Genomic DNA, 14,514 nt, shown 5'->3' with positions numbered 1-14,514 from the left:
CCTCACGTGAGGTGACAAGATTAGGTGAGCCAGGCCTGGGTGCAAAGTTTAAGTCATGAGTGAACTATGGTTCCACTCTTTTTAACCAAGCTGTCTTGTATGAGAAGCTGCAGGCAGAAGTGCAGAAGGGTACTCTCCTAGTTATAAACAAATGAATCCAGTACAAAACATCAGAACGGAAAAATATGGCTTTATATTTTCAGGTGCAATATTATCAGTAATTTCCACTTTAAAACCAAGTTGGTATAAACAACAGATAATGATAGCTTCTTCAAAACAACAACAACTGCGAGTTTCCGTAATATCATCCATCACTCACCTCAGCCACCTGCTGTGTCTCCACTATCTGCTGAGCCAGCACCTCCATATTGGTTGTCATGGTGAAGGAAGATCATTAGACAACCTGTTTGGAGGGATGCCAATAACTTCTATCAGGCACAGAAAAATTAGACCTTTTGTAATTTTTATTACGAAGAATTAAATATACAGGATAGCTCTATGCCTGAATAGAATACTTTTTCAATCTTTTTACTAGAAAATGGGACATTTTATGCTACCATCATTAAATTCGTTTAATTATATAAAAATGAAATATCGCATCTTCATAAAATAGATACAGGGCTCCATAAATGCAGCCACCAGGACCAGGCATCTTTTCTTGGTAACAATAGTTGTGGATGAGGCTTCTTGCTGAAGTTCTCCACATTAAAGAAGGAGTAAGACTCTGACCTTCCACCAGGGACCTGAAATGCTTGAAGAGGAAGGGAGGGGTCAGCTTCACACTTCCTACTACCTGGAAGGCATTTAGAAGGGTTAAGAAAGAGTCTCACCTATGCACTGGGGTAGGTGAGACTCTTTCCTCCCAGGAAAAATATATGGACTTTTCAATAGATAATATTGTCATCTTCATGTAATTACCAACATCTATGTTTAGTATGCTAAATAGTGCTAACTTTTGTACAAGCAATGACAAAATATTTACCACCTCCATGAAATTACCAACATCTTTATTTAGTTCCAGAAAAACCACCAAGACCACCTATTGACCTCATTTGGACAATATGACTATCTACTCTTATTTCTTATTGTATGTGGATTGTATGAGCAGGAGCTCCTTCACTAAGGGTGACTTGATCCTTCAAACAACAAACTGTCTATGGGCATTTCTAAAGTTGCTGCCATTCATGGTGGGTTACTGTTTTGTCTAAAGCTGATCGGCCCCAATAGTTGGCGAGACACTTGGTGAGAGCAGCTAAATATGCCACTCTTAACAAACTACTATCAGCCCAACACCACTGACAGCATCCTCCAAAATGTCCGTTTTTCCCTGCCAGTGGTGATGCAGAGATGGCATCCCCACCAACAACTTGAGAGTACACCTTTCAAGCCACAAGAAAGGATGGCTGGGAAACTGAGGGCAGTGATCTGTACACTTCTACCTCAACCATGGGGTAGCATCACAGAGTGAATCAAGCATCTCTACCTCCTGCCCAAGAGGTCCAATCCTCTTGGCAGAATCAGAAAGCACACACAGCACTCTTGTTTCCTGCCTTGGGATCCACCTTTCAAGCAAGAGATGGGAGACAGCAATCTGGTCAGAGGCACTACCCAGCATTCAAGGTTGTGCTGCTGAGTAGATCAAGCATCCCCACTTTCTGCTCCTGCTGGAGGAGGAAAGAGGAGGGTTCAGGTGGTTCAGCCTTCCTCCATGTTGTGCCTCAGGCCCTATGCCGTTTGCCCTAAGCGGACAAAGAACATGATTATTAGCCCTCAGCTCAAACAGGACTCCTGACATGAAGTGAATAAATTCAACTTCCAGTCTCAGCTGGGACAATGTGCAGAGGACTCCATACTGCAAGGGCTTCAAGTTGAACTTTCTGTACTATAGGGGCTCTCTGACAGCCACTGTGAGACACAGACTCACTCTCAGAGATAAGGAATTGGTTCTTCCTTGTAATGTCCCCTGAGATACTTTCTGGATACATGGATTCCTCCAGGATACTGCCTGAAGGAACAAAGGGGAAAGTCAGAGAGGGAGGATACTCACCATGAGCTCAATCATCTGTCAGACTAATCCTATGTACTTGACAAATGAACCAACCCATGGTGATTTACTGTGGGGGCGGGGATGTCATGTTGTGTAAACTCTGCCATTGTCTGCTTTTGCTGCTTAGTGAGGCCAAGGAAACTGTGTTTTAAAATTTCCATATTTATCTTAATTGGGTGATTTTGCTCTTCCATTGTGCTCTGGAGAACAAGCAGCATTAACTGGCTTTAGTGGTAAAAGACCTAGTGGTAAGAGACTTATAGCTACTTAATAAAAAGAATCTGAGAGGTACTGCACATAAGAACAAGATAGACTTGGTTGGCTTCCAGACCCCTCCATATGGTTGATTGTATGTTCAGCTAACAGTACCAAACATGTTTAGTAAGCTTTATTTAGACTGTTTAACATCCAAAAAGAATTGAAAATTGCAAGTATTCTTAGGACTTCCATTAACTTCATATAAAGGAAGCAGTAAAATATATTACATTGTACTAAGTAAGGCAGAAAAAGAAAGAGAGCAAAGCTATATCCAAAGATGCTGAGGTGGCGTGCATAATATATTCTGTGCTCCTCAACCCCCGCCCCCCCCAAAGAAAAAGAAAAGGGAGAGTGAGTGAAGGAGGCAATGGCTACTCCTTTCTCATATTCTCTGTTGGGTGTGACAGTGGGAGGATTTAAGTCCAACAGGGCTGCCTAGAGAGTTAACAAGCAAGAACAGGTGACAGTTGTTCCAGCAACAAGCTGGGATGAATCATCTCAATTCCACCACCCAAAAAGACAATGAAGAAGTAAATCACAACCTAAAAATACAACAACCGCTTTTGATCACTAACATTTTTGTTGAGTGATGCAACCATAAATATTGGGTCCATTCATAGGTAACCTCAGTAGGAGCCAGCTGTCCCTGCAAGGAAGCTGGGTCCAAACCTTACTGTCACATCACCCAGAAGCAAAACATAAGCAAGTCAGCAAAAGGAACATTGTCTCCTCTTATTCAGTCTGTCAGGTCAGGGAGGAGTGGCCAATTATGGGGGGGGGCATTAAAGGCATGCAAGCAAGGGTCACCAACATCCTTCCCTGATTGCACCTACTGAATATTATAGAGTAGGGCTGTCCAACCTGTGGTCATTTGAAAAAGTGCCCTGGGTGCCAGTAAAAAATGACTGCTGTAGGAGGAGGCTGCAGGTGTAGTGGTGCCCACATGTGCAAGTGTTGCAGAGGAAGCCTCACCCAACCACAATTTCACATACTAGACTCTAATAAGGCATTTAAACTTTCCCTCCATCATCCAAACACAGAAGCTAAGCTCATGAGCTGTAAGATGAAAACAGCAGTTTTGGCATGTAATATTTCTATTGTATTAAGTAATTAAAATACAAATCACTGTTATACCAGACTCTGGAATATGCCAATAGCGTCATCATTAATAGAACAGTAGAACAGAGAGCTAGCATTAATAACGAAGCCTGCTCATTTTATTTGATTAAATGACATTCATCTCCTGATGTACCACATGTTTCTAATTCATTATCTCTTGTGACTTTTTTGTGTATGTTATCTCAAGTTCTCATACCTTGTGTATTCTTTACCTGAGGTAACACAATCAACCAATTTTTCTATTTTTAAAAAATCTATTTAAACGTATTTGCAAATGAATCTATTTTAAAAATGTAAGTTAGGCAAACTGTTATGACAATCTTAAAACCGCTAAAAATCACACAGATGCAAAACTGAGTTAGTAGCCACAAAATAGTCTATTCACGTATTCAGCAATAAACTCCACTGAATTCAATGAACCGAAAATGAATAGGACTGCAACCTCAGCTCTGTTTCGGGTCAGAATATTCAATAAACACATAAATAAATCTTGACTTAAAGCCAGCAAAAAAATCCCAAATCGCAACGGATTCCCACCCCCCGCCCATAGATTAGCGTTTGCAGAAGCCCCTGCTCCTAAATATTGCCGAAAAAAGAAGAATTCAAGCTGGAACTACAACAACTGCAGGCATAAAAGATTTATTAGGTGAACATAGGACTCGTCCCCTCCGCTGTAGCCCTGCTACAACCCTTTCCCGATTCTTAGTTCAACCAATCGACTCCGACCACCGGAGATTTAAAAGCCCGCCCCGCGAGGCAACAGCGTTAATTGGCAAAGGCGGTCGCCGGTCAGGCCGTTCACCCCGCCTCCTAATAAAGGAGGAGGAAGGGGGTTCAGGAGGAAAAAGGACATTTGAGGAACAAGATGGCGGCGCTGGCAGCCAGCCAAGAGCAGAAGCTCCGCCATTTGTCTGCCCGCCCTCCTTAGCGTCCTCTTCGCCCGCAGCGCGCTCCCTCGCCAGCCTCGGCCGCGAGCGCCCAGACAGCGCAGAGCGGCAGCTCTCCGCTGCCAAGTGAAGGGGGAAAACGTCCGCTAAGATGGCGACGGGCTGCCCCGTATGCAAAATACCCGCCGCCCCCTCCCCTCCGCCCTCCCGGTGGCAAAGGTAAAAGGGTCGGGTTCAAGCCACTGCCTCCGCCCGCTCAGACTCCATCTTCCTTCCTCCCTCACTCGCTCGCTGCTGGTCTCGTTCGGCAGCATCGCGGCCACAGTCGCCCCCGGGAACGAAGGAAAGAAAGACGCCGCACCCGCCCGGCCCCCGCCAGGTGCTCTCGACACACAGACACACGCCCGACCGTACGCTCCGCTTACTCCACACTCCCGTCCGCCCGTCCCCGCTGCAACCACGGAGCCTGAGAGAATATGCTCCCCGCAAACCGAACCGCGCCGCCGGCTCGCATAAGGAAAGCTGCACGCTTATTTACCTCGGGACTTGGCGCCAAGCGAACCCGGCGGTGGCCACTTCGGAGCGCTCCAGCCGGGCCTGGATTGGGTCCTTCCCTCCCCCACCGCGCCCGGCAAGAACCGGGGAAGAGGGAGGTGGAGGAGCGGCGCCCAAGGGGTTAAAGTATTCCGCACGGAGGCGGGGGAGGCGGCGGGGATGTGACTGTTTGTTTGGGAAGAAGGGGGGAAAGGTTGGCGCTCCTGGTGAAAGGTCAGAGTTCGTGACCCTGCCAAGTGCAGCAGTCGCCGCCGTGGCCGCCTGGGAGCGTCGCCCCGTTTCCTCTTCCTAGCATTACGCCGGCAGCGGCCCCCTCCATCTCTTCCCCACCCCCCTCCGCCTAATGAGGCGGGGCCGTAGCAGGGGAAACGGCAGAGGAGAGGGAGGGGCTACCTGGGGTGGCCTTGACGCTCGCGCGGCGCCCGCTCCATCCAACCGCCGCCGCCGTCCCGAGGGCAGAGCGGGCGGCGCGCGCTCCGCCTGGCGCTCCTTCTGCAGTGGACGCCGCGCAGGGCCCGAGGCTTTGCGCCGTTAGCTGGGCGCACGAATAGACGCCGGTTGAGTAGGAGAGCGCGACCGCCTCGAAGGCGACCGCTTTCGCGCTGAATCAGTTCGAGAGGGATAAGCGGCGCTCGTCTTTATGGGCAGTGGATCCCGGGTTGTGCTTTATGTACAGCCTCGGGCCTGCTTAGAGTTGTTCTATTCAGGTGCATGGGACAGTAACTGTAAACCCGAAGTTATGGCGGCGGCTGTCAGCATCACATTTCTGATGCTCCCGCCGCCTGGAGGGTGATAGAAAAAGGTGAAGGTGAGTACTCGTGCAAGGAGGCTTGCTCGTGGGGCTTCTCTGTCATTTGTTAGGGATGATTAGTTCCCTTGAGGAGCATCCACTGCCATTTTCCCTTGGCTGCTTACTGGCTGCAGTCCTGGACCCTACGTGTTTTGTCCAGACAAAGTAAGAAACGGAAGAGAACTACTGGTTCTCTTCCAGCACCATTTTTCTCTGGGTAGTGGGATCAAGGTAGTCTTGATAGTCTGTTTTTATTGATACACTTTTAAATTTTTAATGTTACCTTTTTCTGTTAACTGCACTGGAATCTATGTAGTTGTGGAGCAATACATAAGTGTTAGAAGTAAATAAAATATTTAAAGATTCCTTAGTGAACAGCTGTGCTGGGTGCAGTCCTCATTGCATGCTGTTGAAAACGTAAGGAAGCAGAAAGAAAGAAGGGCAGCTGTTTTAGTCTCTCTTTCTGAAATACAGCAGGGAGAATTAGGGCATAAAAAGAAGATTTGTGCTCCTGCAGGGAGCTGGGCCTGGTCTGCACTGCCCGGCAAAGGGAGAGCACAGGTGGATAAGTGAGGCAGGGTTATGTCTGGTTCAATTTTTGCAGCCTTGTGTGCCCCACAGGCTGTGTAATAGGAAGAACTGGACTCTGGCAGATATAGTCAGTTCACCTACTCAGTCATTCCCTTTGAGCAGCCCTGCTAGGCCTTAACCACTTCACTGGGCTTATGCAGAGAAAGAGAAGGTGGCAGTTCTTCCTGGAAGTCACTACTTCTTGCTTAACTGGGCTTTCTTCCTGAGTAGTATGGTGGTGGGTTACCTGCTAGCACAGGGAGCAGCAATGTGGAGTATAGGCCAGTGAGGTGAAGCAGAAATTTTTCCAATACTCTATTTTTCTGTGGAATCTATAGTTGGGTTGTTGTACTGCAGTCATGCTAGATGGGCTACATATATGAATTCTTCTAAGTTATTCTAAGTCAAGTATTAACAAACCTCAGTGTTAAGTATTAACAGTGCTCAGTTGTCCACGAGTGACAAAAATAAATTATGACAACCCCTTTCTGAGCACAATGAAGTTGGGTCTGGACCAGCCTTATTCATGCTGTATTTGTTCTCTGTTGCTAACATTCTTATGTAACAAGCTGAAGGAAAGCCAAAACTGAGAGTGATGTATAAAACAAACATATATGTAAGGATGTCTCTACATTTTTACAAATATTCCAATAAAATAGTTTCTACATAAAGCTTTGGATGTGTTTGAATATAGGTTATATAACGTTTAAACTATATTGTGTAGTGAATTTATTTTTTCCTTAAGCAAATACTTAAGTTCAAATATTTTGTAGTTATGAGGAAAATTTTATGTGTATTTATACTGCACATAAAATGGACATAAATTACATTTTAGTTCTATTTATGAACTTTTCTTACTGAGGATGTGTGTTGGTAAATAAAGTAATTGAAGCACATTTAATTAAACATTAAAAAAATTATGTACATTTTTCTGGGTCTTCTGGAAATTCCACATCACTGAGCATGGCCCAGGCCCTCCCAGAGAGTTTCAGGAGGTGGTAGCGGTTGTTGCTGCTCAGTAACAGCTGGTTGGGGTTGGCACCAGTGGGCACTTGTGAAGCATTGGGACTTTGAAAGCTACCTGATAATGCTTCTATTTATGAATAGGATGAATATTTTTACAAAAAAGCCAAAGCCACCAAATGTATCCACTGATACCTTTGTTAGGCTTGTCTAAAATGTCAAAGAATTCAACACACAACCTGGAAAGTTAGAACTTTAAACCTTGCTGTTTACATTTTTGTTCAATGCCATTCAGTAAACAGTAAGAATGCATTAAGAATGTTGAGGCATGCTATGTTGTGAACTATTTAACCTGATGTATCTGCAGGAACTGGGTTACATATCCAGTCCCCACTCAAGGATTATGCTGTGTAAACCTGTGTGTGAGGATTTCACAAGGCTTGAATAACCATGAGTTATACAAGGGTTGGCTGTCATTTCATGAGAATCAGCTCATTGTGATTTGTGATCTATATTTTTATCAGGTTTGATTAAACTGTTCTAAAACAATGTGTGCAGTGCTTGTGGATCACAGGATTCTGACTGGAAAAGATTCAAGAATTAATCTCCAGAGAGTATTCTTCTAGAATGTCCATTGCAAAGTTTTGTGGGTAATTGAAAACCCTGTTCGAGCATCTTTATGACATAGATTTGGCAAATGGGAACTCATTCTTTGAATTATAATTACTCTTACTAAGGAGCCCTGAAAATGGATCCAATTGCAAAAAAGAATTGCAACAAAGAAATGGCCCACAAACACTGTGGACTTGAAGTTGCTCTATAAAAATTTAAAACTGCCTTTTGTGAGGGTATTCTGCAATATTCTGTAGATCTGATTGACATTAAAAACAATCATAATATTTAAAAAAATCAAAACCACAGCCAGTGGTTTTTGATGTGAAACTTCAACATGGAAATCATTCTGAAGTTTTTTTAAGTGCTTTCTTTTCCTGTTTAAAACACTGCCATTTTGTAAATTTGTTAACAATGAACGGCTGCCAATTAGAAAAACTTGGTGGTTTCAAGGTTGTAATTAATGCTTTTTAGGTGATTATTCCTAATTGCAAGTAGGTGAGAAAATACACTTATATTGCTGAACTACATTTATCAGTGTGAAACAGAACTGTTAGTAGTGGCTGTGAAACTGAAGGTGGCCCTAATAATACTCGTGCAAGAGAGTTAGAATTATTGAAACTGATGGGCTGTGGTCAGTGTATCATGCACAGTTCTTTGAGTTGTAAAAATAAAGCAGCTAATAAAAAAAAGTTAAGATTTTTCACTTCTGTTTTTTCCTTAAATTTAAACAATGTACCAGAAGTGCATGCTATTTTGAAATTTTTTGCAAGTACTCCAAGAAAAATGTCTACAGAATGTAACATGTAAATCACATTAAGGGTACAATCCTATGCATGTTTAGACCACACAAACCACAATAATTTTATTTTCATCAATCACAACATGGCACATAAATGCTTTTACAAGCAGTCTAAAAGCAACAAGACATTCTTATTTTCATTGTCAACAAATTAGATCTGCCAAGAACCGTGGTGGCACTGAGTAAGATATATAGGACCTAGCTAAGATAGGACTTGGCTTTGGGTTAAAAGCTGTCCTCAGATTTTGTTGGTATTTTAAAGAAAATCATTGTCCTGAAAGATGCTTGAGACATGATCGTTTAGCCGGTCAACATTGGTGGGGAGGCACAGGATAAGCTGGAAATACCTTTTGAGCTCCAAGCTAGGATTCCAGCCATGGAAGGCAGAGCATTAGTGTAGAGCAGGAGGAAAGGCACAGTCTTCTCTCTGCCTCCCCACAATTCCCACACTGTATTTAGGTGGACCACCATTTCCTACTGTCTAGCCTAAGCACTTTAGAGAGAAGGGGAAAGAGGAGTACCATCTGTATAGCTTGTACCCTGGTGGCCCTGATCACTTCTATGTTCCTCTCAGCAAACATTCCCTTTACCCCCTCTCTGAGCTTGATTTTTCCAATTTGGAGGAGCAGTTGGCAAAGTTATTTATACGCTGCCTGTGAGTGAGTGCTGAGTATGGATCATCAGCTGCAAGGTCACAGTTGGGCTTCCAACTTTGGAACTGGAATCTGAATTACCCTAAGGCCCTCTGGATGCCATATAGAAGCCATAGGATTGCTCACTGATTGTCTTGGTTCAAAACTAGGGATGGTTAGGAGCCTCAGGCTTCATTCCCTCTCCTCTTAGTTTATAGGGGTTGGAGATTTAAAACATCTATTCTGCTTAGCAGCAAGCTTGAATTTCTTGCTGTGTCTGAGCTTAACAAATTCTGACTTCTTCAAACCTCAGTTAGTAAGCCATTATATCAAACATGAATCCTGAAAGGCACGAACCCACCCTATGGAAGATTATCCTTAGTTGGCAGATATATTTTCCACCAGCCCTGCCAAAGACCTCCCTCATGAAGATTCTTCTTCCTTCAGCTGTCACTAGCAGCAGCTGTTTCAGTCAGCTAAGTGGGAAAACCTGACTAGTAGAACATGACACAAATGAAAAGAATGGTGCACTGGTTTAACTGCTGTCTGCTCATTGCTATTATAAAGCCCTGCTCAAAAGCTAATGTAAAATAATAGAAACATTGCCAACTCTTGCCATAAAACAAGCTATGGGGCCTCACAGTAATCTGCCTCTTGGATGTTAGGTCAAGTGTTCATTGTTGCTTTAATTTTTATTAAAGATTAAATCTTTATTACTTTATTAAAAACATTAAAGCATTCATTGCTTCTTTCAGCCATATGGCTGATCCTGTCCCAGCTGATTTAATTAGCCGAATGGGCAAGGGTTATGCAGACCAATGAGAGCCCTCTACAGAGGGCTTCATCCATCTCAAGTCCACTGGCTGAAAAGAATCAAAAGCCTACTGATCAGGCCATTGTCAAAATTAACAGCTACCTGAACTGTGCTGGAGTCCATGTCAGGGTAGATCAGTATGACTTTATCCATCAAGTGTGCTGATGTCCTGTTCATCTGAATCCTAGATGGCAAGTATGTAGATTCCAAGCTATGCAAGCAGATACTGACACTAGCCATGGATAAGAGGTGTTAATCTTAGTGTCTAAATATTCCTACTGTACATGCTGGAACAAAGATGTTTTATAAGCTATGCTCAGGCCTAGCAGGACACTGTTTCCTACTACCTGAATTTCTTACTACCTGGTTTTCACTGAGTACCTTTTCCGTAAGCAATGTAGGAGTAAGCTTATGAACACAAGTCAGTTCAATATGCATTTTCTAGGAAGGGTTTAGCTTCCCCATTAGGTGTATAGGGATGGGGAGAATATTCTTCACCACCATGAAGTTGCAGATTCAGATATAATGGAAGGTTTTCAGTTTATAATGGAAATGGCAGTGATTTCCCCTTTATACTTGAAGGATTATCTTGTTACATCATTCTGTCCCTGAGTTTTAAATGAGGACTTGGCGGAGCTGTAGAATGGGTTGCGATATTTGTTGGCCAGCCCTTTCCCCCAGCAAAATAAATGTCATAGACAGGAACAATGTAGTAATACTGATACAAAATCCAAAAGAAATAGTAACAAACTCCTATGGACCTGGTATCTTTATTTTTTAATATTTCTTAAAACAAAAGATGAATAGTTACTCTATTTTTGCAACAAAATTTGAGTAGTAGTTTTTCTGTAGACTTAATACAACAACAGTTAAATGCGAGCACCAATATAATACTGTTATTCTGTCGTGCATGTTTATTTTTAAACATTTCGTACAGTGCAATCATATACATGTCTACGTGGAAGTAGAGTTCAGTGGGACTTATCCCACATAAGTGGGTACAGGACTGTAGTCTTCATTACTTACTTACACTTGGTATTTCACATTCTGCTCCTGTCTGTGCATTTTTATTTTATTTTATTTTTTGGCCTCTTTTCCTTCAGTCCCCTTCTATAACAACAGTGTAACATTAGCAAGGCCAAATTTGTAACCTGAAACATGACTGAATACTGAACATTACTTTAAGATGAATGCTAAAGTTGCATTTTGATATCTCATCCTTGCACACTTCCTGTGCCTCATAAAATGGAAAAAACTAATACTGAAATAACAAAACAGTACAACCATTTTCCCTCCAAGCCATATACATTCTTGAAATAAAACAAATAATTGAGTATTTCATTTGAATAAATGTAAACTTTTATACAAACAAGAGGATCTAACCCAGTCAAAAGTTTAATTAGCAGTTCAAATCATGGCACACAATATAAATATGGTTATTTCACAAAAAGGTATTTTACTGTACATCTGAAATTTTCAACTTTTAAAAATAAATGAAAATATCTGTTCGCTGAAAGATACCAAGTGATACTGATATCACAGGTTGTAAATGCTGCCACTAAGGTCCCATCATAATCAGGTTTTCATGCCTAGGCAGTCTTGCAAATCCATCACTACAAGTGTTTTGGATCAAGGCTAAATCACTGCAGTGCAATACCATTTTTTTTTCTTATTTGGGTGTAAAACCCTTTCAGGTAAGATGGTCCACAGATGCTTTGGTTCAATGACACAGTTTCTGGATTTGTTCTGGTATTTTCTATGGCCCTATAGCCTTAAACCTGATGCGGACTTTCCTTATGAAAGAGAAGGCTATATTCAAGCGTAGAGAAGCTATATTAAAGCTTCTCTAAACAAGAGGGAAAGTGTTGGGCTTTTCTAAAGCAGTTGGAGGAGGTCTTAATTTAATTGTTAACTGCCCGTGTTACTTGGATCTGTCATAATACATCTAGATAGGTCCTACTACTATCCTTGGCTGATGCAATGTGATGACAGAAAGAAAAAACTGAAGACCAAACTTATGAGCATTCAAAGAACAGGATGCCACCTTACTATCCACTGCCACAGTGTGAGCAGCACACAGAAGGCAAGCGTACATTTCCATGGGGGGGGGGCATGGTTAGGTGCTATGACTTCTGCCAGCCCTTAATATACGCTCTGCTAGAAGAGGAAGCAGCAGCAGTGGCCACAGCGTACTTGCCTTGGCCTAGCTGGCAGATTACATGGGATCCCAGCTAGCCGCCTTGAGTTGGATGTGGTATAAGCAACTACTAAGCAGAAAGAGTTGCCTCAAGAAAGAGGCAAATTTCTGAAAAGGTTTGGGAAAATTCCTACTGGCTTTCCTACTCAATAGCCAGTATAGTTAAGTGCCTTTTGCCCTGAAATAATGAGACAACACCAACTTTTGATAAAGAATATTTTAGTAATAAGATATATAAAGTAACATCTTGTTCCCTTGGCTTTTCAAGGATATAACACTAGGTAAACCAGTTTGAACAAAACTGTAGGTTTACAATAAATTAAGTGGAAACTGGTGCTGTCTTGATAAAGATTGGGTTGGATTTTGCAATTTTATTTTTAGATTTAGATTTTTATCCTGCCCCATTAGCCCTACTGCAATGCATTAATGACTCCACCAAAGAAATAACCTCTTTCCAAAAATTATGTAAATTAAAGTTGAATTACTGTCTTGTGTTCTTACCACTGAAATACTGTTGGACTCTGTATTTTCACACACTTTATATAGCAGCAATTCAAGTAAGCATAGCACTACTTCATCTTAGTAATGTAAATAGGCTAGCGGTCCATGCCTCTTTGGGCAAAAAAGGGGGGGAATTTTATATGTCTTGTAAAATTTAGGGTGCTGCATTTTATGACTGACAAGCTGGCAATGCTCTTCAGAAGTAAAACTGAATCAGTTACTATGAAATAAGCATATCTTTTAGAAAGAATAGCTAGACTGATTCTACATCTTCAGAATATGATGCAGCTGTATCAAATGGGAGAGCAATACAGTGGAAAATGAACTTGCAAAGATAGAAAAGAGGCCATAAATTTTCCATCTGCATGGAAGTAAGTTTGAGGAAAGAGGAAAAATAGTCTTGTACAAGTGTTTTCCAGTATGTTTACTCAGAGTGGAATATATACACTGTTTCTTCCAGCAAAGAGGGCTGTTGCAAGTATAAATGGGTTCATTCAAAGTCCACTTGGATGATGCTATAACACAGATGCTTCCTCCATGGCTTCAATCCATCTTTAAAAAAAAGGAAGAATCGTAAGTCTAACTGTGTATCTCTACTTAAGTCTGCAAAAAAAAAAAAAAAAACCCACAGAGAATCGCATAACTGGCATGTCTGTTTTTTAAAAAGCCTGATTTTGAGGATTGTGGGAACCTTGTTCAGTTTTTACCATTGCTTTTTCATTATCTTTGTTATGATGTGGAAGCCAAATACCTTCCAAACTTTCCTATCATATAATAAAATTTTGTGGATGTAGTATAATGCGTTTGGAAAGATACAAAGTTTCAGGCTGCAGTCCTATATGAACTTACCTGAGAATAAACCTAACTCAAGAAGGTTTGTAAAGGATTGCATGGCAAGCCTCTTGCTTGTATCTTCTAATGTGCTTTATTTTTTTAAATATGCAAGTAAAATACAAACAATTCTCAACTAGAGTAAGACATATGAGAGCCAGTGTGGTGTAGTGGTTAAGAGCATGGGACTGGGACTCAGGCGATCTGGGTTCTAGTCCCCACTCAGCCATGGAGCCAACTGAGTGACCTTGGGCCAGTCACAGACTCTCAGCCTAACCTACCTCACAGGGTTGTTGTTGTGGGGATTAGATGGAGGAGGAGAATGATGTAAGCTGCCTTGAGCCCTTTATAGGAAAAAGGCAGGATACAGATTGAAAAATGAATAAATATGATACATTTTCCACTATAGTATCACTTCATATGATTCAGTGTCCTTACCTGTGCAAACACAAATTAGGACACAATCCTATGCATGTGAGAAGGGAAGACGAGCAACACAAAGCATTCCCTAGTCATCATAGCTACCTAGGGAATTCTGGGAACTGTAGCGCTTTTCTTCCTTTCCAAACATGCATACAATTGCATCTTTAATAATGTACATGCCAAGCAATGGTAAGCTAAAATCCCATGTACATTTAAGTGGGAATTCCCTCCTTTATATCAATGCATGGGCTTAGCTGCATGCATCACAGGTCTTGAAATCCAAAAAAGCATGGGTAGGTAGGGAATCAACCTATCATGACTTTATTATCTTGTGTTTCTACATATATTCCAGTACAGCAGGAATATTGTCGGCGTGTTCACAAGACTGAAAAATGTAAGATGCATTGCTTCTAACATGGGTGTTTATGGTGAGCGACTTCCAGTCACTTAAGCAGAAATTTATTTGGCTTCACAAAGCTTCCCTGTCTGCAGCTCATCAATGAAAACCACTGC

The 14,514-nt window shown here is 42.0% G+C and overlaps 2 protein-coding genes across 9 annotated transcripts in view; both read right to left on the bottom strand.

Annotated features, from left to right (window-relative positions):
- Nucleotides 1-5,234, bottom strand: part of NR2C2 (nuclear receptor subfamily 2 group C member 2) — a 63,688-nt gene extending 58,454 nt beyond the window's left edge. For 3 of the 5 annotated variants that reach the window (XR_006416690.1, XR_006416689.1, XM_044451192.1), the window contains exons 1-2: nt 4,850-5,231; nt 320-403 (exon numbers count right to left, since the gene is read on the bottom strand). Coding sequence is in view for 2 of the 5 variants with exons in the window: in XM_044451192.1 (XP_044307127.1) it covers nt 320-379 (60 nt within the window). In the remaining 3 variants the exon portion in view is untranslated. Of the gene's footprint in view, nt 1-319; nt 404-4,849 lie in introns of all 5 variants that reach the window. The other 2 variants (XM_044451194.1, XM_044451195.1) reach the window with 2 other exon arrangements.
- Nucleotides 5,235-10,800: 5,566 nt separating this feature from the next.
- FGD5 (FYVE, RhoGEF and PH domain containing 5) overlaps nt 10,801-14,514 on the bottom strand; it is a 169,360-nt gene continuing 165,646 nt past the window's right edge. For all 4 annotated transcript variants that reach the window (XM_044451607.1, XM_044451605.1, XM_044451608.1 and 1 more), the window contains one exon: nt 10,801-13,299. In XM_044451607.1, the coding sequence (XP_044307542.1) occupies nt 13,263-13,299 (37 nt within the window). In that variant the 3' untranslated portion in view covers nt 10,801-13,262. The remainder of the gene's footprint in view (nt 13,300-14,514) is intronic.

This window comes from Varanus komodoensis, unplaced genomic scaffold, assembly GCF_004798865.1.
Source record: "Varanus komodoensis strain SLA01 unplaced genomic scaffold, ASM479886v1 scaffold6_2, whole genome shotgun sequence".
Lineage (NCBI taxonomy): Eukaryota > Metazoa > Chordata > Lepidosauria > Squamata > Varanidae > Varanus > Varanus komodoensis.
Note: the sequence above shows the minus strand (reverse complement) of the source record. Positions and strands in the feature narration are given on the sequence as shown.